The sequence below is a fragment of the Staurois parvus genome, unplaced genomic scaffold (assembly GCF_062004578.1).
Source record: "Staurois parvus isolate SC_StPar_1 unplaced genomic scaffold, SC_StPar_1.0 ptg000900l, whole genome shotgun sequence".
In the NCBI taxonomy this organism is placed as follows: Eukaryota; Metazoa; Chordata; class Amphibia; order Anura; family Ranidae; genus Staurois; species Staurois parvus.
This window is the reverse complement of record NW_028318696.1, coordinates 167501-190450: the sequence shown is the minus strand read 5'-3', so window position 1 is coordinate 190450 and position 22950 is coordinate 167501. Positions and strand designations below refer to the sequence as shown.

Sequence of the window (22950 nt, the reverse complement as noted above, 5' to 3'; positions counted from 1 at the left end):
CTTTCCATAAATGCACAACACAGACATGGGATCCGCCTTTGTAAAGAATTACAAAAAAGCGATCAGCCCAGTGGTGGTGAAAATAAAAATCACAGATTGTGGTGTAACGCCAACCTCCTGTCCCATAACGTCCTCCACTGATTCACTTCTGTGCAATCTAGGGTCAGTCTTCTTCCAGGGTTCAATGACAGCTAGCATTATCCAGCCCACTTGCTGTGATCACCCTGGGGGGGGCTGTGTCATCACATCAACCTTTGTTCACTGTACTCCTGGACAGAATAGCATGCACACAATGCAATATAAGCACCCCAAGGTAGGGGAGTACCTGTGACATGACATGAACAGTCTGAAGGCTACAAAAATAAGGTATGTATAAAGGGGATTTAAAATAATCAAAACATTTTTAAAAATCCCAACGCAAATATAATTTGAAGATCAAAGTAAATTGTTGTCTGGATTGCTATGGTCCTTTTTGGGTTATATTACTAATAATCTAATAAATCCTTTTTGTGGTACACATAAATCCCCAAAATTGTGTTTACATAAATCCACACTCAATTCTGTCTTAAAAAAATTAAATAAACCCAAAAGAATATCAAAATTATATATATAAAAATTATATATAAAAGATTATATATAAAAATCGTGTTCAATAAACCCAAAGTGTCCAAGTTCCAAAAAAAAAAAAAAAAATGTTTTTCTTTCAATCCAATAAAGCAGAAATTGGTTCTAAGACTCCATGATCACCTCAAAAAAAATAGAAAAAAGAAAATTCATAGTGTATTACCCTTTTTAAATATGTATATATATACTTCACTCTGTGCACAACACAAAAACAAAAACACACTCAAAATTATTTTGTGCAAAATAAATCCAATATATATCACAATCCAAATAGGTGAATACAATTAAATAAATTAAATAAAACCCAAAACGTAAAAAAAACGTGATCACTCCAATCACAAGTGAATAGTGATACTAGGTACTAGTACCCTCTAAACTCCAGCCAAAAGTGATGCTAGGTACTTTTACCCTCTTGCAGTATTTTCAAGCATGAGCTGACATAGGAGATCCGTATCTCTCAATCCTTAATTTTTATAGGTTTTCCTCCCAACTCCTCATAAAAGCATAAAAAGGCTCTTTAGGCAGAATCCATAAAAATGGACAAATTTTAATAGTAACTCACATATAAAACAGGGATATCCAGCTTCACATATTCCTCTTTCAAGTTTCAGGTTGAAAAACACATGTTTCCAACCAACAAAATGGCCGCGGCGACACTTCCGGTTGGCGTGCGTGCGTGATGACGTCACTCCCCTAACACGTTTCGTCACTTCCGGACTTCATCTGAAGGGATCAGATCCCTTCAAATGAAGTCCGGAAGTGACGAAACGTGTTAGGGGAGTGACGTCATCACGCACGCACGCCAACCGGAAGTGTCGCCGCGGCCATTTTGTTGGTTGGAAACATGTGTTTTTCAACCTGAAACTTGAAAGAGGAATATGTGAAGCTGGATATCCCTGTTTTATATGTGAGTTACTATTAAAATTTGTCCATTTTTATGGATTCTGCCTAAAGAGCCTTTTTATGCTTTTATGAGGAGTTGGGAGGAAAACCTATGAAAATTAAGGATTGAGAGATACGGATCTCCTATGTCAGCTCATGCTTGAAAATACTGCAAGAGGGTAAAAGTACCTAGCATCACTTTTGGCTGGAGTTTAGAGGGTACTAGTACCTAGTATCACTATTCACTTGTGATTGGAGTGATCACGTTTTTTCACGTTTTGGGTTTTATTTAATTTATTTAATTTTATTCACCTATTTGGATTGTGATATATATTGGATTTATTTTGCACAAAATAATTTTGAGTGTGTTTTTGTTTTTGTGTTGTGCACAGAGTGAAGTATATATATACATATTTAAAAAGGGTAATACACTATGAATTTTCTTTTTTCTATTTTTTTTGAGGTGATCATGGAGTCTTAGAACCAATTTCTGCTTTATTGGATTGAAAGAAAAACGTTTTTTTTTTTTTTGGAACTTGGACACTTTGGGTTTATTGAACACGATTTTTATATATAATTTTTTATATATAATTTTTATATATATAATTTTGATATTCTTTTGGGTTTATTTAATTTTTTTAAGACAGAATTGAGTGTGGATTTATGTAAACACAATTTTGGGGATTTATGTGTACCACAAAAAGGATTTATTAGATTGTATACTTTCTAGGGAGAAAGTTGTGATTTTGTGTGAAGGGTTATAATATAGGAGCTTATTGATTGATATATTACTAATAAGTTAGGTAAAAAACAAAAAACAAATCTCAAACAGATTAAAACATAAAAAGAGAACTCGAGCTCGTGACTTGAGTGCCAACAATTTAAAAAGACCCATCACCCAACACGCAAAGTCTAATAAATACATATGTTTAGAAATATATAATAAATACATTACAACTGCTTATAAAGCCATAGCAAAAAGTGTAAAGAGATTTTTTTTTTTAGCTAACAAAGTACTTACTTTTCTCTTATCTTTGTGTAGAGGTTCCGGTGGAATCCAGCTCAATGGGACGACGCTGTGTGGTGAAGGTCTCTGTCTCCCTTATGCTGACATTGATGTTTGCATCTGGATACCTGTACTTTGAAAATGAAAATTGGCTAGTAAAAAGATTGATGGTGTTTCGGGGACATTTAAGGGACCAGAAAATCCTACATCCTGTAAACAATCTGACTTATCCAGGCTTCCAACACCCTCTGGCCCCCCCTTACCCATACCCATACAAGTTTCTCATCAACCAGGAAAAGAAGTGCAAAGACCGGAACCCCTTTCTGGTCATAATGATAATCGGTACGTCTCACGATATCGTTACAAGGCATGCCATTCGAGAAACCTGGGGCAATGAGAGTAATTACGATGTTGATGTGGTGAGGATCTTTTTGGTTGGTTTTCCAAAAATCGTTGTGAATAGAACCCAAGGGTTGCTGGAGGAGGAAAGTGAAGTCTTCGGAGATATTGTCCAACAAGACTTCATGGACACTTACTATAACCTTACTTTAAAAACCTTAATGGGCATGGAATGGGTTACTAAATTCTGCCCCACAGCCAGCTACGTGGTGAAAATTGATAATGACATGTTCTTCAATGCAGACTACCTAATCCACCAGCTTCTTCGCCCAGATCTTCCAGTCCGTACCAACTATTTCACAGGTTACATAGTGAGAAATACAGGACCACTGAGGAATGAGCTATACAAATGGTATGTCCCTAAGGAAATCTACCCCAATAACACTTACCCACCCTATTGTGCTGGACCTGGCTATGTCTTTTCTGCAGACATGGCAAAAAAAATCTATGCTATATCACAGGTGATTCGAGTCATACCCATGGAAGACTCTTTTATGGGAATTTGCCTTTATGAACTCAAGATTTCTCCTACAGTTTCCCCTTCAGGTATATTCAATGGTCACCGGATAAATTATAATCGTTGTCTCTTCAACAATCTTGTTACGGTCCACCATTATGGAAGTAGAGAGCTGAGAAGAGTATGGACAGATTTTTGGACTAAAAGATCAAGGTGCTTCTAAAAGTCATATAAATATTTTACAACACGGGGACATACAAGCGCTGGACTTTACTGAACCCAACTGTTAGGAATTCCTCTTTCATAAGGAATTAAAATATTTAAAGAGACCCTGCCTGTAAAAAAAAAAGATTTATACTTACCTCCTTTCCAGGGAGTAGAATCCAACACTGAGTATCATTGAGCATGTCTCCTGTTGGGTCATGGGCCAGTATATCACTGCTGTGTCCTGTAGTGATGCAGAGCTGGTGTCACAGTAGGGAACCAGGCATAAAACTCACCCCTAAGTGTTAGAATACCCAGAGTTCTTCAAGAGAGCAACAATTTATTTCACCACCTTCCGGAAAGGTAAGTATAAACCTTTATCTTTTACAGGCTGGGTCTCTTTAAATGTTATTTTTGGAGCAAAATGACAGAGTGGCTTTACACCCAGATGTTTCCTTCTCCAAACCTGGTTTAGAATATAGTGATAATGTGTAAAAAAAACATTATTTAAAAAATTTTATTTTTATGGGGAAAATCAACCTTTTTGGCTGTATCGTTCATAGTCATGTGCCTTCTGTGCCTTATGATAAATCTGTGCCTGGATATAGTTACATAGTTAGTCTCCCTGAAAAAAGACAAAAGTCCTTCCAGTTCAACTATTAAAAAAAAAAAGTTATAATCCTACACCCAAAGTTGATCCAGAGGAAGGCAAAAAAAGCCAGCAAAGCATGATCCAATTTGCTCCTGCAAAGAAAAAAATTCCTTCCTGATCCCCTAGATATAACCTATGATGTAAAGGATCTGAGTCAAAGCCCAAACATAGGATTTGGACCTCGACTGGAAGAAATTTTTCCTGATTGAACCTCTAGGAATTTTAAATTTTATTACCCTTGCTCTACATCAGTGGTTCTCAAGCTTCCTAATGCCGTGACCCTTTAATATAGTTCCTCATGTTGTGGTGACCCCCAACCATAAAATTATTTACCCAGTAATTATAATTCATGAAGTGTTGTTTTACCTCCAATACTGCTGCTTTCAACACAGTAGCTGCTTTCAGCACAGTAGCTGCTTTTAACAGAGTAGCTGCTTTCAACACAGTACCTGCTCTTTACACATCAGAAATATGTGTTTTCTGATGGTCTTAGGCGACCCCTGTGAAAGGGTCGTTCGACCCACAGGTTGAGAACCACTGCTCTAGATCAACAAGAAGGTTCAGGGTTCTAAAGATGCAAAGCTTCCTAATTTTACTTTGTGTTTTGTTTAAACTCAATAAATGTGTGTCTTTTCTCAACCTTAATAAATATATATATGTGTATATATACAGTGGGGATCGAAAGTTTGGGCACCCCAGCTAAAAATTTGTATTAATGTGCATAAAGAAGTCAAGGAAAGATGGAAAAATCTCCAAAAGGCATCAAATTACAGATTAGACATTCTTATAATATGTCAACAAAAGTTAGATTTTATTTCCATCATTTACACTTTCAAAATAACAGAAAACAAAAAAATGGCGTCTGCAAAAGTTTGGGCACCCTGCAGAGTTAATATCTTGTACTGCCCCCTTTGGCAAGTATCACAGCTTGTAAACGCTTTTTGTAGCCAGCCAAGAGTCTTTCAATTCTTGTCTGAGGTATCTTTGCCCATTCTTCCTTACAAAAGTCTTCCAGTTCTTTGAGATTTCTGGGCTGTCTGTCACGCACTGCTCTTTTAAGGTCTATCCATAGATTTTCAATTATGTTGAGGTCAGGAGATTGTGAAGGCCATGGCAAATCCTTCAGTTTACGCCTCTTGATGTAATCCCCCGTGGATTTTGAGGTGTGTTTAGGATCATTATCTATTTGTAGAAGCCATCCTCTCTTTTTAACTTTAGCTTTTTCACAGATGGCATCAAGTTACCATCCAAAATTTGCTGAAATTTTATTGAATCCATTTTTCCTTCTACTCGTGAGATGTTCCCTGTGCCACTGGCTGCAACACAACCCCAAAGCATGATTGATCCAACCCCATGCTTAACAGTTGGACAGAGGTTCTTTTCATTAAATTCTGTGCCCCTTCTTCTCCAAACGTACCTTTGCTCATTCCGGCCAAAAAGTTCAATTTTAACCTCATCGGTCCACAGAACTTGTTTCCAAAAATGCATCAGGCTTGTCTATATGTTCATTTGCAAAGTTCAAACGATGATTTTTGTGGTGAGGACGTAGAAGAGGTTTTCTTCTGATGACTCTTCCATGAAGACCATATTTGTACAAGTATCTCTTTATAGTGGAATAGTGTACCACAACTCCAGTGTCTGCCAGATCTTTCTGGAGGGATCGTGCAGTCAAACGTGGGTTTTGAATTGTTTTTCTCACAATCCTGAGAGCTGTTCTGTCTGATATTTTTCTTGGTCTTCCAGATCTTGCTTTAACTTCCACTGTTCCTGATGACTGCCATTTCTTAATTACATTCCGAACAGAGGATATTAACATCTGAAAACGCTTTGCTATCTTCTTATAGCCTTCTCCAGTTTTGTGAGCGTCAACTATTTTCAGTTTTCTAGACAACTGCTTAGAAGAACCCATGGTGCTGATTGTTGGGGCAAGGTCAGATGAGTCTGGGCATTTAAAACCTTTGAGATTGACATCACCTGGTCTTCCCAGATGATGATTGAGAACAATCCATGACACTGGCAGGTCTCAGCTTGGCAAAGGGGGCAGTGCATGCTATAAATTCTGCAGGGTGCCCAAACTTTTGCAGACGCCATTTTTTTGTTTTCTGTTATTTTGAAAGTGTAAATGATGGAAATAAAATCTAACTTTTGTTGACATACTATAAGAATGTCTAATCTGTAATTTGATGCCTTTTGGAGATTTTTCCATCTTTCCTTGGCTTCTTTATGCACATTAATACAAATTTTTAGCTGGGGTGCCCAAACTTTCGATCCCCACTGTATATATATATATATATATATATATATATATATATATATATATATGATGGAGTTAGTGAAAATATAGTTAGGTGGAGGCCAGATAGGCTTCTCTGGAGAGAAGGGTTTTCAGGAATCTCCTAAACATGGAGTAGGAGATAGATCGGACAGATTGGGGTAAGGAGTTCCATAGGTTGGGAGAGGCTCAGGGGAAGTCCTGGCTGTGAGGAGGTGACAAGGGAGGTAGAGAGCAGGATTTTACAATGACAGTTACCCTTTATGGAGACATTAGGGGTGTCCCTGATCTACTGCTTATCTGGCCACTGACAACTCATTCAGCCTAGGGCTTATTCACTGATCTCCTACCTCCCTCCACCCTGAAACTCCCCGAAACAGTAAAATAAGTTTATAGCTGCTATTTTAACCGTTTAAATTCCATGATGTAAAGTATAAGTCCTTGGCATCAAGGGGATTACCCAATCCACTAGCCCAGATTTGAAAAGAGCAGACTACTTTTCAGTTGATTAATCTGTCCTCCTAGGCCAGCACATGTCCAGCCGTGCCAAGTGGAATGGCTCCCCAGGCATAGTTTGCACATGTGTAGTGTGTGGTATTTTGATTACTCTGCATAATTTATTTATTTTTCAATTAAAAATGCATTACTGTTGAATTGATTGCAATTTATTTATATTTACATATATTATTGTTGCTCCTTAACCGTTTGCCGACCGAGTTAGAGCCGAAAGGCAGCTACAGTGCAGTTGTCCAGTTCTGGGAGAGCATCCATGGATGTCCTCCCAGAACCCCGCCCACTGCGTGACCCCAGGGTGCGCATTGGGCACACTTTGTAACTGCTGATCACAGTAAAGGGCCAATCACAGCGGCCCTTTACCATGTGATCAGGTGTGTCCAATTACAGATGATCACATGTAAATAGATTTGCCAGTTATTGGCAGTTCTTTCCTCACTCACTGTGTCTGTGTGAGAAAAGGAAAGCCGGTGACCAGCAAAGCTGTTCGTACATGGTTTACTGATTATCAGTGCAGCCCCACCAGTGCCAATCAGTGCAGCATATCAGTGCCCATCAGTACCGCCTCATCAGTGTCCATCAGTACAGCTTATCAGTGCCGCCTCACCAATGGTCATCAATGCCGACTCATCAGTGCTCATCAGTGCATCCTCGTCAGTGCAGCATATCAATGCCAATCAGTACGACTCATCAGTGCTCATCAGTGCATCCTCGTCAGTGCAGCATATCAATGCCAATCAGTACTGCCTCATCAGTGTCCATCAGTACAGCTTATCAGTGCCACCTCACCAATGGTCATCAATGCCGACTCATCAGTGCTCATCAGTGCATCCTCGTCAGTGCAGCATATCAATGCCAATCAGTACCGACTCATCAGTGCTCATCAGTGCATCCTCGTCAGTGCAGCATATCAATGCCAATCAGTACCGACTCATCAGTGCTCATCAGTGCATCCTCGTCAGTACAGTATATCAATGCCAATCAGTACTGCCTCATCAGTGTCCATCAGTACAGCTTATCAGTGCCGCCTCACCAATGGTCATTAATGCAGACTCATCAGTGCTCATCAGTGCATCCTCGTCAGTGCAGCATATCAATGCCAATCAGTACTGACTCATCAGTGCATCCTTGTCAGTGCAGCATATCAATGCCAGTCAGTACTGCCTCATCAGTGTCCATCATTTCCCGCCTCACCAGTGCTCATCAATGCCCATCAGTGCAGCCTATCAGTGCCCATCAGTGCAGCCTCATCAGCACACATCAGTGAAGAAGAAAAATTACTTTTTTGCAACATTTTATAACAGAAACTAAGAAAAACTGTTATTTCTGTTTGTTTAGCAAGAAATAAAAAATCCAGTGGTGATTAAATACCACCAGAAGAAAGATTTATCTGTCTAAAAAAATTATAAAAATGTCATATGGGTAGAGTGTTGTATGACTGCACAATTGTCATTCAACATCCGACAGCATTGAAAGCTGAATATTGGCCTGGGCAGGAAAGAAGTGAGAGCCTAGTACTGAAATGGCTAATATGAAATGTACATTTCTTTCTTATAGCCTTACAGTCAGGACTACAAAACACATTGCACAGATGCACAGAGCATGTCTCTGGGGGGATTCCCCTCTCCTTTTTTTTTTTTTTTTTTCTATTTCACATATTTGTGTATGTGTATTTTTTATATACTGTATATATATTTTTTGTCCCAATATTTTATTTTTTTATTATTTATTTTTTATCTATATATGTACATTCACATTGTCATGATGCCTGCTGGCCCGGTCTGTATCCCACTGTTAGGTGTGTCCCCCCCATTGTGTTTTTTTTTTCCATACATTTTCCCATTCACCAATTTCATTCATTCATTATATTGCACATCACTATTTATCTTTTCATCTATTCACTTATTGTCATTATGGGCAACGAGTTTCTGGCGCTTTTCGGGGAGACTCGCTTTCTCTTCTTATGTCAAGGGCAATTGTTTTAGTGTTGGGCAGCCTGGCTCCCTGGCACACGCGGGGTCCGTGCTTCAGGTGTGGCGCGCATGAGCGGTGTACTCATGGTTTGTGACACAGCGCGGTCTCTGTGACGTCCGGCGCACATGCGCCGTCGGGCCGTGTCGCGCCCACAACCCAGAGCCTTACATGTCCCTGCCCACCAGTATGGCGGAGTGTGTGGACGCCACGCTGCCTCTGTCATCAGTCTTTGACATACAATTACTGGACAATGGCCGCCTCGGTTCGACATTGCTTTCCATCCATTGCCGCGTGGTGTCCCGGCTGTTCCGTATGTGGGGGATGCTTATTGAGTTGATACGTGAAGTGATTCAACCACCATCTTTGGAAGCAAATGTAAATATATATATATATATATATATATATATATATATATATAAATAAATATAAATGTCAGTGCACCTCCAGTATATATTTTATGTATTTATATGTGCGCCATGCATTCATTATTTTTTCAGCACACTGCATTCTTTGCCATATGACATTCAGGTCATTTAAATTTAAATATATATTTCATATGTGCATTATATGGGTTTTTTTTTTTTTTCTCTCTTTCGCCATTGGGCTGCTGGTAGTGGGTGGGAGGGTCCCATTTACCATCCCTTTGACATTTCTGTGGTATATAGGCATGTGGCCAGCAGGTGCTTCTTTAGTTCTGAGGAAGGGGGGTTCAGCTCCCGAAACGCGTCAAACTACCCGCACATTAGACACAGCCATTTGTGACTGTTGTTGTGGACCACACACACTGTTTTTATCGTTGGTTTGTGAGTATATATCTACTTGTCTATTCATTAAACACGTGGTATACCACGGTAATGTACGATGAGAGTGCGCCCTTGTTTGTTTTTTCTTTCAGTGGTTAGATTTCATGATCTTTGAAGGGCAGCACCTCTTCGTTTGGCATTCTGATATTTTTCTGGTTTGCATGAGGATTGGAGCGCTGGTTTCGTTTGTTTATTCCCCTCTCCTTAGCCTGAGGTCTAGGAGAGGGGAATCCCCCCAGAAACGCATTGTTACGGGCACAAGCCATCAGAAGACGACATCCCAGAGGGTGGGATTCACAAGTGTCAGCGCCAGAACCGGCTTCTGTCAGCAGTTTCCAGAAGGAGAGCAGTGCAACTCCGCAGCCCAGCCGGGCAGTTCACCATCAGATCAGCTGGACGACAGGAGTGGTCTGGGAGCTACAGCAGCACATTGTCTCATTATACCCACAGCCTCTGCAGCTGTCCTTTTGTGAGCGCGTCTGCTTTTTATTCATTTTTCAATAAACACCTATCGTTTTTACTACTCTTAGATCCCTTGTGCTGCTTTCTCTTTATTTTTTATTTTGTTTATGTAAAGACTAGAGATGAGCAAAGTATTCAAAAATTCGATTCGACTGATTCGGCGAATTCGTGGAAAAATTTCGATTCGAGTCGAATATATTCGCTGTGAATTTAACTTAAAAAAGGGTGTTTCTAGGCTTCAGAGAGACTTAATATTAGTGCTGAACACTGTACCTTTAATTTAAATGCCCTTGGAGACTGCTGGGGAAGAGAAATAATACTGTCAGTCAGTATGACATGCAGATGAGTGCCGTCGATCTTAGAATCACCGCACACTTCACTCATTTGGGCAGTCACGGGGCCAAAACCAGAGTGTGGAGCCACAGTGTGGCGGTGGAGGCAGCAGCAATGGGAGGCCATACAGCACCCTATGACAAAAATGGAAACCACCAGCAGTGTGAGGAGACCTGAAAGTGGCACATGGCAGAGTGTGGCGATAGAGACAGCAGCAATGGGAGGCCGTACAGGGACCCATGACACACTCTGGACCTGGCAGCAGCATGAGGAGGCGGTACAGGGGCCCATGGCAGATTACGGGCCTGGCAGCAGCATGAGGAGTCGGTACGGGGGCCCATGGCAGATTACGGGCCTGGCAGCAGCAATGGGAGGCCGTACAGGGACCCATGACACACTCTGGACCTGGCAGCAGCATGGGGAGGCGGTACAGGGGCCCATGACAGATTACGGGCCTGGAAGCAGCATGAGGAGTCGGTACGGGGGCCCATGACACACTCTGGACCTGGCAGCAGCATGAGGAGGCGGTACAGGGGCGCATGACAGATTACGAGCCTGGCAGCAGCAACTTGGACAGGAGGACGTTCAGCTTCTGCACCGTCTGGTGCGTGCTCGCAAACTGTTGTCTCTTGGAAACGGATTCCAAGAAAGACTGCTGACGGAATCCGTGAAGAGGAGTAGCAGGAGAAGGAGCATCTGAACGAGCGGAATATGCCAACAAGCGACAACAGGGGCCCATGACAGATTACGGGCCTGGCAGCAGCATGAGGAGTCGGTACGGGGGCCCATGGCAGATTAGGGGCCTGGCAGCAGCTATGGGAGGCCCGTAATCTGCCAGCACCCTATGACAAAAAATGGAACCCACCAGCAGTGTGAGGAGACCTGAAAGTGGCACATGGCAGAGTGTGGCGATGGAGACAGCAGCAATGGGAGGCCGTACAGGGACCCATGAGAGACTCTGGACCTGGCAGCAGCATGAGGAGGCGGTATAGGGGCCCATGGCAGATTAGGGGCCTGGCAGCAGCTATGGGAGGCCCGTAATCTGCCAGCACCCTATGACAAAAAATGGAATACACCAGCAGTGTGAGGAGACCTGAAAGTGGCACATGGCAGAGTGTGGCGATGGAGACAGCAGCAATGGGAGGCCGTACAGGGACCCATGAGAGACTCTGGACTTGGCAGCAGCATGAGGAGGCGGTATAGGGGCCCATGGCAGATTAGGGGCCTGGCAGCAGCTATGGGAGGCCCGTAATCTGCCAGCACCCTATGACAAAAAATGTAACACACCAGCAGTGTGAGGAGACCTGAAAGTGGCACATGTTTGGGGCATGATTCATGGCGGATTTAGTCAGTTGTGTCAGGAACTGGTGGTTTGAAATCCAGACTAATCCACGCCTGATTCATTTTCACAAACGTCAGTCTCTCCACACTTTGGGTGGACAGTCGTGTCCTCCGCGGAGTTGCAATACCTCCTGCCGCACTAAACACGCGCTCCGATGCCACGCTACTGGCCGGGCATGACAGCCTTTCAAGGGCAAATTCAGCTAGTTGGGGCCAAAGGTCAAGTTTCGTTGCCCAGTAGTCAAGGGGATTGTCTACCTCGGTTGGCAGGGTGCTGTCCAAGTAGGCCTAAGCCTGTTGTTTGAGGTCCTGCTCCAGGTCCACCTGATGCTGCTGCTGCTGCTGCTGCGGCTGGTTAGTAGTTTCCTCACTGCGCTGGTGAAGAAAGCTACTCATCATCGACTGCAGACTGAGGCAGCCGCTGCTGGTGGAGCTGCCACTGCTCCTACCACCCCACCCCTCCCCTGCTGCCATGGCAGCGGAACGCGAGCGCACAGGGCCCACAGTGTCTGAGGATGGACGTTGGCGCAGACAGGCAGAGACCAGCTGACTACATAGGTGGTTTTTATAGTACGTTATTTTGGCCTCCCTCTCAGCAGGTGTGAAAAAGGCCACCATTTTTGAACGGTAGCGAGGGTCCAACAAGGTGGACAGCCAAAAGTCATCCCTCTGTCTGATGGTTATTATTCGGCTGTCGCTACGCAAGCAACCGAGCATGCTATGGGCCATTTGTGCCAAGGAATGCGAGGGACTCCCTGCCTCCATCTCCACAGCATACTGCCACGGTGCGTCTGGGTCCTCTGTCTCCTCCTCCTCCTCTACCAGATCCTCCTGCTCCTCCACTCCTGTCCGCTGAGTGGAAAAACCACCCATTTCACTCAATAATTCCTGAGCACCAATGTCCTCCTCTACCTCCTCCTCTTCTTCCTGTCCTGCCCCCACAGGGGTCATGTGGCGTTGAGATCTGTGCGCCACGTCTACCGCACCCTGACCAGCCATTGTTAACAGCATTTGTTCCAGGACGTGCAACAGAGGAATGACGTCGTTCATCCCATAGTCCTGCCGACTCACGAATAGCGTGGCCTCCTCAAAGGGCCTGAGCAAGCGCAGGTGTCACGCATGAGCTGCCAATGGCTGACATCTAAGTTACACAGGGAGTACCTTTATCCGCTTTTAACATCAGGAAATCTGTGATGGCCTTTCGCTGTTCGTAAAGGCGGTCTAACATATGTAGGGTTGAATTCCACCTTGTTGCAACGTCACAGCATGAGGAGTCGGTACGGGGGCCCATGGCAGATTACGTGCCTGGCAGCAGCAATGGGAGGCCCGTAATCTGCCAGCACCCTATGACAAAAAATGGAACCCACCAGCAGTGTGAGGAGACCTGAAAGTGGCACATGGCAGAGTGTGGCGATGGAGACAGCAGCAATGGGAGGCCGTACAGGGACCCATGAGAGACTATGGACCTGGCAGCAGCATGAGGAGGCGGTATATAGGGGCCTATGGCAGATTAGGGGCCTGGCAGCAGCTATAGGAGGCCCATAATCTGCCAGCACCCTATGTCAAAAAATTCAACACACCAGCAGTGTGAGGAGACCTGAAAGTGGCACATGGCATGAGACACTGTGGACCTGGCAGCAGCATGAGGAGGCGGTATATAGGGGCCCATGGCAGATTAGGGGCCTGGCAGCAGCTATGGGAGGCCCGTAATCTGACAGCACCCTATGTCAAAAAATTCTACACACCAGCAGTGTGTGAGGAGACCTGAAAGTGGCACATGGCAGAGTGTGGCGATGGAGACAGCAGCAATGGGAGGCCGTACAGGGACCCATGAGAGACTCTGGACCTGGCAGCAGCATGAGGAGGCGGTATATAGGGGCCTATGGCAGATTAGGGGCCTGGCAGCAGCTATGGGAGGCCCGTAATCTGCCAGCACCCTATGTCAAAAAATTCAACACACCAGCAGTGTGAGGAGACCTGAAAGTGGCACATGGCATGAGACACTGTGGACCTGGCAGCAGCATGAGGAGGCGGTATATAGGGGCCCATGGCTGATTAGGGGCCTGGCAGCAGCTATGGGAGGCCCGTAATCTGCCAGCACCCTATGTCAAAAAATTCTACACACCAGCAGTGTGTGAGGAGACCTGAAAGTGGCACATGGCAGAGTGTGGCGATGGAGACAGCAGCAATGGGAGGCCGTACAGGGACCCATGAGAGACTCTGGACCTGGCAGCAGCATGAGGAGGCGGTATATAGGGGCCTATGGCAGATTAGGGGCCTGGCAGCAGCTATAGGAGGCCCATAATCTGCCAGCACCCTATGTCAAAAAATTCAACACACCAGCAGTGTGAGGAGACCTGAAAGTGGCACATGGCATGAGACACTGTGGACCTGGCAGCAGCATGAGGAGGCGGTATATAGGGGCCCATGGCAGATTAGGGGCCTGGCAGCAGCTATGGGAGGCCCGTAATCTGCCAGCACCCTATGTCAAAAAATTCTACACACCAGCAGTGTGTGAGGAGACCTGAAAGTGGCACATGGCAGAGTGTGGCGATGGAGACAGCAGCAATGGGAGGCCGTACAGGGACCCATGAGAGACTCTGGACCTGGCAGCAGCATGAGGAGGCGGTATATAGGGGCCTATGGCAGATTAGGGGCCTGGCAGCAGCTATGGGAGGCCCGTAATCTGCCAGCACCCTATGTCAAAAAATTCAACACACCAGCAGTGTGAGGAGACCTGAAAGTGGCACATGGCATGAGACACTGTGGACCTGGCAGCAGCATGAGGAGGCGGTATATAGGGGCCCATGGCTGATTAGGGGCCTGGCAGCAGCTATGGGAGGCCCGTAATCTGCCAGCACCCTATGTCAAAAAATTCTACACACCAGCAGTGTGTGAGGAGACCTGAAAGTGGCACATGGCAGAGTGTGGCGATGGAGACAGCAGCAATGGGAGGCCGTACAGGGACCCATGAGAGACTCTGGACCTGGCAGCAGCATGAGGAGGCGGTATATAGGGGCCTATGGCAGATTAGGGGCCTGGCAGCAGCTATGGGAGGCCCGTAATCTGCCAGCACCCTATGTCAAAAAATTCAACACACCAGCAGTGTGAGGAGACCTGAAAGTGGCACATGGCATGAGACACTGTGGACCTGGCAGCAGCATGAGGAGGCGGTATATAGGGGCCCATGGCAGATTAGGGGCCTGGCAGCAGCTATGGGAGGCCCGTAATCTGCCAGCACCCTATGTCAAAAAATTCTACACACCAGCAGTGTGTGAGGAGACCTGAAAGTGGCACATGGCAGAGTGTGGCGATGGAGACAGCAGCAATGGGAGGCCGTACAGGGACCCATGAGAGACTCTGGACCTGGCAGCAGCATGAGGAGGCGGTATATAGGGGCCTATGGCAGATTAGGGGCCTGGCAGCAGCTATGGGAGGCCCGTAATCTGCCAGCACCCTATGTCAAAAAATTCAACACACCAGCAGTGTGAGGAGACCTGAAAGTGGCACATGGCATGAGACACTGTGGACCTGGCAGCAGCATGAGGAGGCGGTATATAGGGGCCCATGGCTGATTAGGGGCCTGGCAGCAGCTATGGGAGGCCCGTAATCTGCCAGCACCCTATGTCAAAAAATTCTACACACCAGCAGTGTGTGAGGAGACCTGAAAGTGGCACATGGCAGAGTGTGGCGATGGAGACAGCAGCAATGGGAGGCCGTACAGGGACCCATGAGAGACTCTGGACCTGGCAGCAGCATGAGGAGGCGGTATATAGGGGCCTATGGCAGATTAGGGGCCTGGCAGCAGCTATAGGAGGCCCGTAATCTGCCAGCACCCTATGTCAAAAAATTCTACACACCAGCATTGTGAGGAGACCTGAAAGTGGCACATGGCAGAGTGTGGCGATGGAGACAGCAGCAATGGGAGGCCGTACAGGGACCCATGAGAGACTCTGGACCTGGCAGCAGCATGAGGAGGCGGTATATAGGGGCCTATGGCAGATTAGGGGCCTGGCAGCAGCTATGGGAGGCCCGTAATCTGCCAGCACCCTATGTCAAAAAATTCTACACACCAGCAGTGTGTGAGGAGACCTGAAAGTGGCACATGGCAGAGTGTGGCGATGGAGACAGCAGCAATGGGAGGCCGTACAGGGACCCATGAGAGACTCTGGACCTGGCAGCAGCATGAGGAGGCGGTATATAGGGGCCTATGGCAGATTAGGGGCCTGGCAGCAGCTATAGGAGGCCCGTAATCTGCCAGCACCCTATGTCAAAAAATTCTACACACCAGCAGTGTGAGGAGACCTGAAAGTGGCACATGGCAGAGTGTGGCGATGGAGACAGCAGCAATGGGAGGCCGTACAGGGAACCATGAGAGACTCTGGACCTGGCAGCAGCATGAGGAGGCGGTATATAGGGGCCTATGGCAGATTAGGGGCCTGGCAGCAGCTATGGGAGGCCCGTAATCTGCCAGCACCCTATGTCAAAAAATTCTACACACCAGCAGTGTGTGAGGAGACCTGAAAGTGGCACATGGCAGAGTGTGGCGATGGAGACAGCAGCAATGGGAGGCCGTACAGGGACCCATGAGAGACTCTGGACCTGGCAGCAGCATGAGGAGGCGGTATATAGGGGCCTATGGCAGATTAGGGGCCTGGCAGCAGCTATAGGAGGCCCATAATCTGCCAGCACCCTATGTCAAAAAATTCAACACACCAGCAGTGTGAGGAGACCTGAAAGTGGCACATGGCATGAGACACTGTGGACCTGGCAGCAGCATGAGGAGGCGGTATATAGGGGCCCATGGCAGATTAGGGGCCTGGCAGCAGCTATGGGAGGCCCGTAATCTGCCAGCACCCTATGTCAAAAAATTCTACACACCAGCAGTGTGTGAGGAGACCTGAAAGTGGCACATGGCAGAGTGTGGCGATGGAGACAGCAGCAATGGGAGGCCGTACAGGGACCCATGAGAGACTCTGGACCTGGCAGCAGCATGAGGAGGCGGTATATAGGGGCCTATGGCAGATTAGGGGCCTGGCAGCAGCTATGGGAGGCCCGTAATCTGCCAGCACCCTATGTCAAAAAATTCTACACACCAGCAGTGTGTGAGGAGACCTCAAAGTGGCACATGTTTGAGGCATGATTCATGGCGGATTTAGTCAGTTCTGTCAGGAACTGGTGGTTTGAAATCCAGACTAATCCACGCCTGATTCATTTTCACAAACGTGAGTCTCTCCACACTTTGGGTGGACAGTCGTGTCCTCCGCGGAGTTACAATACCTCCTGCCGCACTAAACACGCGCTCCGATGCCACGCTACTGGCCGGGCATGACAGCCTTTCAAGGGCAAATTCAGCTAGTTGGGGCCAAAGGTCAAGTTTCGTTGACCAGTAGTCAAGGGGATTGTCTACCTCGGTTGGCAGGGTGCTGTCCAAGTAGGCCCAAGCCTGTTGTTTGAGCTCCTGCTCCAGGTCCACCTGATGCTGCTGCTGCTGCGGCTGGTTAGTAGTTTCCTCACTGCGCTGGTGAAGAAAGCTACTCATCATCGACTGCAGACTGAGGCAGCCGCTGCTGGTGGAGCTGCCACTGCTCCTACCACCCCACCCCTCCCCTGCTGCCATGGCAGCGGAACGCGAGCGCACAGGGCCCACAGTGTCTGAGGATGGACGTTGGCGCACAAAGGCAGAGACCAACTGACTACATAGGTGGTTTTTATAGTACGTTATTTTGGCCTCCCTCTCAGCAGGTGTGAAAAAGGCCACCATTTTTGAACGGTAGCGAGGGTCCAACAAGGTGGACAGCCAAAAGTCATCCCTCTGTCTGATGGTTATTATTCGGCTGTCGCTACGCAAGCAACCGAGCATGCTATGGGCCATTTGTGCCAAGGAATGCGAGGGACTCCCTGCCTCCATCTCCACAGCATACTGCCACGGTGCGTCTGGGTCCTCTGTCTCCTCCTCCTCCTCTACCAGATGCTCCTGCTCCTCCACTCCTGTCCGCTGAGTGGAAAAACCACCCATTTCACTCAATAATTCCTGAGCACAAATGTCCTCCTCTACCTCCTCCTCTTCTTCCTGTCCTGCCCCCACAGGGGTCATGTGGCGTTGAGATCTGTGCGCCACATCTACCGCACCCTGACCAGCCATTGTTAACAGCATTTGTTCAAGGACATGCAACAGAGGAATGACGTCGTTCATCCCATAGTCCTGCCGACTCACGAATAGCGTGGCCTCCTCAAAGGGCCTGAGCAAGCGGCAGGTGTCACGCATGAGCTGCCAATGGCTGACATCGAAGTTACACAGGGGAGTACCTTTATCCGCTTGTAACATCAGGAAATCGGTGATGGCCTTTCGCTGCTCGTAAAGGCGGTCTAACATGTGTAGGGTTGAATTCCACCTTGTTGCAACATCGCAGATCAGGCGATGATGTGGAATTCCGTTCTGCCGCTGCAGCTCAAGGAGGGTGTGCTTTGCGGTGTAGGAATGGCTGAAATGCATGCAAAGTTTACGTGACATTTTAAGGCTGTCTTGCAGTGGGATGGTGGATTTTAGGAACCGCTTGACAACCAGATTGAACACGTGAGCCATGCATGGCACAACCTTCCTTGACGCAGAGCAGACACCATGTTCTTTCCGTTGTCGGTCAACATGGTTCCGATTTTCAATTTGCGCGGAGACAGCCATCTGTCGATTTCTCTGTTCATTACACTCAGAAGTTCCTCCCCTGTGTGACTACGTTCGCCTGGACCTGGCAGCAGCATGAGGAGGCGGTATAGGGGCCCATGGCAGATTAGGGGCCTGGCAGCAGCTATAGGAGGCCCGTAATCTGCCAGCACCCTATGTCAAAAAATTCAACACACCAGCAGTGTGAGGAGACCTGAAAGTGGCACATGGCATGAGAGACTGTGGACCTGGCAGCAGCATGAGGAGGCGGTATAGGGGCCCATGGCAGATTAGGGGCCTGGCAGCAGCTATGGGAGGCCCGTAATCTGCCAGCACCCTATGTCAAAAAATTCAACACACCAGCAGTGTGTGAGGAGACCTGAAAGTGGCACATGGCAGAGTGTGGCGATGGAGACAGCAGCAATGGGAGGCCGTACAGGGACCCATGACAGACTCTGGACCTGGCAGCAGCATGAGGAGGCGGTATATAGGGGCCCATGGCAGATTAGGGGCCTGGCAGCAGCTATGGGAGGCCCGTAATCTGCCAGCACCCTATGTCAAAAAATTCAACACACCAGCAGTGTGAGGAGACCTGAAAGTGGCACATGGCATGAGAGACTGTGGACCTGGCAGCAGCATGAGGAGGCGGTATAGGGGCCCATGGCAGATTAGGGGCCTGGCAGCAGCTATGGGAGGCCCGTAATCTGCCAGCACCCTATGTCAAAAAATTCAACACACCAGCAGTGTGTGAGGAGACCTGAAAGTGGCACATGGCAGAGTGTGGCGATGGAGACAGCAGCAATGGGAGGCCGAACAGGGACCCATGACAGACTCTGGACCTGGCAGCAGCATGAGGAGGCGGTATATAGGGGCCCATGGCAGATTAGGGGCCTGGCAGCAGCTATGGGAGGCCCGTAATCTGCCAGCACCCTATGTCAAAAAATTCTACACACCAGCAGTGTGAGGAGACCTGAAAGTGGCACATGGCAGAGTGTGGCGATGGAGACAGCAGCAATGGGAGGCCGTACAGGGACCCATGAGAGACTCTGGACCTGGCAGCAGCATGAGGAGGCGGTATATAGGGGCCTATGGCAGATTAGGGGCCTGGCAGCAGCTATAGGAGGCCCATAATCTGCCAGCACCCTATGTCAAAAAATTCAACACACCAGCAGTGTGAGGAGACCTGAAAGTGGCACATGGCATGAGACACTGTGGACCTGGCAGCAGCATGAGGAGGCGGTATAGGGGCCCATGGCAGATTAGGGGCCTGGCAGCAGCTATGGGAGGCCCGTAATCTGCCAGCACCCTATGTCAAAAAATTCAACACACCAGCAGTGTGTGAGGAGACCTGAAAGTGGCACATGGCAGAGTGTGGCGATGGAGACAGCAGCAATGGGAGGCCGAACAGGGACCCATGACAGACTCTGGACCTGGCAGCAGCATGAGGAGGCGGTATATAGGGGCCCATGGCAGATTAGGGGCCTGGCAGCAGCTATGGGAGGCCCGTAATCTGCCAGCACCCTATGTCAAAAAATTCAACACACCAGCAGTGTGAGGAGACCTGAAAGTGGCACATGGCATGAGAGACTGTGGACCTGGCAGCAGCATGAGGAGGCGGTATAGGGGCCCATGGCAGATTAGGGGCCTGGCAGCAGCTATGGGAGGCCCGTAATCTGCCAGCACCCTATGTCAAAAAATTCTACACACCAGCAGTGTGTGAGGAGACCTGAAAGTGGCACATGGCAGAGTGTGGCGATGGAGACAGCAGCAATGGGAGGCCGTACAGGGACCCATGAGAGACTTTGGACTTGGCAGCAGCATGAGGAGGCGGTATATAGGGGCCCATGGCAGATTAGGGGCCTGGCAGCAGCTATGGGAGGCCCGTAATCTGCCAGCACCCTATGTCAAAAAATTCAACACACCAGCAGTGTGAGGAGACCTGAAAGTGGCACATGGCATGAGAGACTGTGGACCTGGCAGCAGCATGAGGAGGCGGTATAGGGGCCCATGGCAGATTAGGGGCCTGGCAGCAGCTATGGGAGGCCCGTAATCTGCCAGCACCCTATGTCAAAAAATTCAACACACCAGCAGTGTGTGAGGAGACCTGAAAGTGGCACATGGCAGAGTGTGGCGATGGAGACAACCCACCGACTGTTTTGCTCGCTGCCAAGCTGCCACCCTCTTCTCCTGATGATGCGGAAGCAATAGCCTGATGACGACGAGGCTGCCAAGTGCGATCAGCCTCATCATCATCAATTAGGGTCTCCGCCTCACTACTAGCCCCCTCGGCTGCGTGTGGGTCAGGAGACAGACCTGTCTCTACACCGGCTACCGAGCCACTCTCCTCGCCACTACTTCTTCGCCTGGCTGCTGAAGAGGCGGATGTCTCCCCCCGTTCCTGACCGCCCTCTGTTAGCTCTTCCTCACTGTACTGGATGACACCGGGAGCACTAGCCTCTGGCTGCGAATAGTGCTGCCTCGACCCCTTCCTCTGCTGCCACGTCTGCTCCCTCCTAAAACATTGCCTCCTCTGCCACTCCTCTGCATGTTGTCTGACATACTCTTTAATTAAACGATTCTGTGTCCCTGAGTAACAATTCTGTGGCCCTAAGTAACGGTTCTGTGGCCCTCAGTAACAGTTCTGTGTCCCTGAGTAACAATTCTGTGTCTGTGCGAGTAACAATTCTGTGGCCCTAAGTAACAGTTCTGTGGCCCTCAGTAACAATTATGTGTCCCTAAGTAACGGTTCTGTGGCCCTCAGTAACAATTCTGTGTCCCTGTGTAACAATTCTGTGTCTGTGCGAGTAACAATTCTGTGGCCCTAAGTAACAGTTCTGTGGCCCTCAGTAACAGTTCTGTGTCCCTGAGTAACAATTCTGTGTCTGTGCGAGTAACAATTCTGTGGCCCTAAGTAACAGTTCTGTGGCCCTCAGTAACAGTTCTGTGTCCCTGAGTAACAATTCTGTGTCTGTGCGAGTAACAATTCTGTGGCCCTCAGTAACAGTTCTGTGGCCCTCAGTAACAATTCTGTGTCCCTGAGTAACAATTCTGTGTCCCTGAGTAACAATTCTGTGGCCCTCAGTAACAATTCTGTGTCCCTGTGTAACAATTCTGTGTCTGTGCAAGTAACAATTCTGTGGCCCTAAGTAACAGTTCTGTGGCCCTCAGTAACAATTCTGTGTCCCTGATTAACGTTTCTGTGGCCCCAAGTAACAGTTCTGTGGCCCTCAGTAACAATTCTGTGTCTGTGCGAGTAACAATTCTGTGTCTGTGCGAGTAACAATTCTGTGTCTGTGCGAGTAACAATTCTGTGGCCCTAAGTAACAGTTCTGTGGCCCTCAGTAACAGTTCTGTGTCCCTGAGTAACAATTCTGTGTCCCTGAGTAACAATTCTGTGTCCCAGAGTAACAATTCTGTGGCCCTAAGTAACAGTTCTGTGGCCCTAAGTAACAGTTCTGTGGCCCTCAGTAACAGTTCTGTGTCCCTGAGTAACAATTCTGTGGCCCTGAGTAACAATTCTGTGGCCCTAAGTAACAGTTCTGTGGCCCTCAGTAACAGTTCTGTGTCCCTGAGTAACAATTCTGTGTCTGTGCGAGTAACAATTCTGTGTCTGTGCGAGTAACAATTCTGTGGCCCTAAGTAACAGTTCTGTGGCCCTCAGTAACAGTTCTGTGTCCCTGAGTAACAGTTCTGTGTCCCTGAGTAACAGTTCTGTGGCCCTCAGTAACAGTTCTGTGGCCCTCAGTAACAGTTCTGTGGCCCTCAGTAACAGTTCTGTGGCCCTCAGTAACAGTTCTGTGGCCCTCAGTAACAGTTCTGTGGCCCTCAGTAACAGTTCTGTGGCCCTAAGTAACAGTTCTGTGGCCCTAAGTAACAGTTCTGTGGCCCTAAGTAACAGTTCTGTGGCCCTCAGTAACAGTTCTGTGGCCCTCAGTAACAGTTCTGTGTCCCTGAGTAACAATTCTGTGTCTGTGCGAGTAACAATTCTGTGTCTGTGCGAGTAACAATTCTGTGTCTGTGCGAGTAACAATTCTGTGTCTGTGCGAGTAACAATTCTGTGTCTGTGCGAGTAACAATTCTGTGTCTGTGCGAGTAACAATTCTGTGTCTGTGCGAGTAACAATTCTGTGTCTGTGCGAGTAACAATTCTGTGTCTGTGCGAGTAACAATTCTGTGTCTGTGCGAGTAACAATTCTGTGGCCCTAAGTAACGGTTCTGTGGCCCTCAGTAACAGTTCTGTGTCCCTGTGTAACAATTCTGTGTCTGTGCGAGTAACAATTCTGTGGCCCTAAGTAACAGTTCTGTGGCCCTCAGTAACAATTCTGTGTCTGTGCGAGTAACAATTCTGTGTCTGTGCGAGTAACAATT

The 22950-nt window shown here is 47.6% G+C and overlaps 1 protein-coding gene across 1 annotated transcript; it reads left to right on the top strand.

Moving 5' to 3' along the window:
• The first annotated feature begins 2569 nt into the window (after positions 1 to 2569).
• Positions 2570 to 4846, top strand: LOC149442222 (beta-1,3-galactosyltransferase 2-like). Its single transcript, XM_089656328.1, has one exon. It carries the CDS (start codon positions 2572 to 2574, stop codon positions 3589 to 3591), a length of 1020 nt encoding a protein of 339 aa, XP_089512454.1. The 5' UTR covers positions 2570 to 2571; the 3' UTR covers positions 3592 to 4846.
• The last annotated feature ends 18104 nt before the right edge of the window (positions 4847 to 22950 follow it).

What these genes read in the sequence shown, in the direction of transcription:
- LOC149442222 (XM_089656328.1), top strand. Translation starts at nt 2,572, where the DNA reads ATGGGACGACGCTGTGTGGTGAAGGTCTCTGTCTCCCTTATGCTGACA.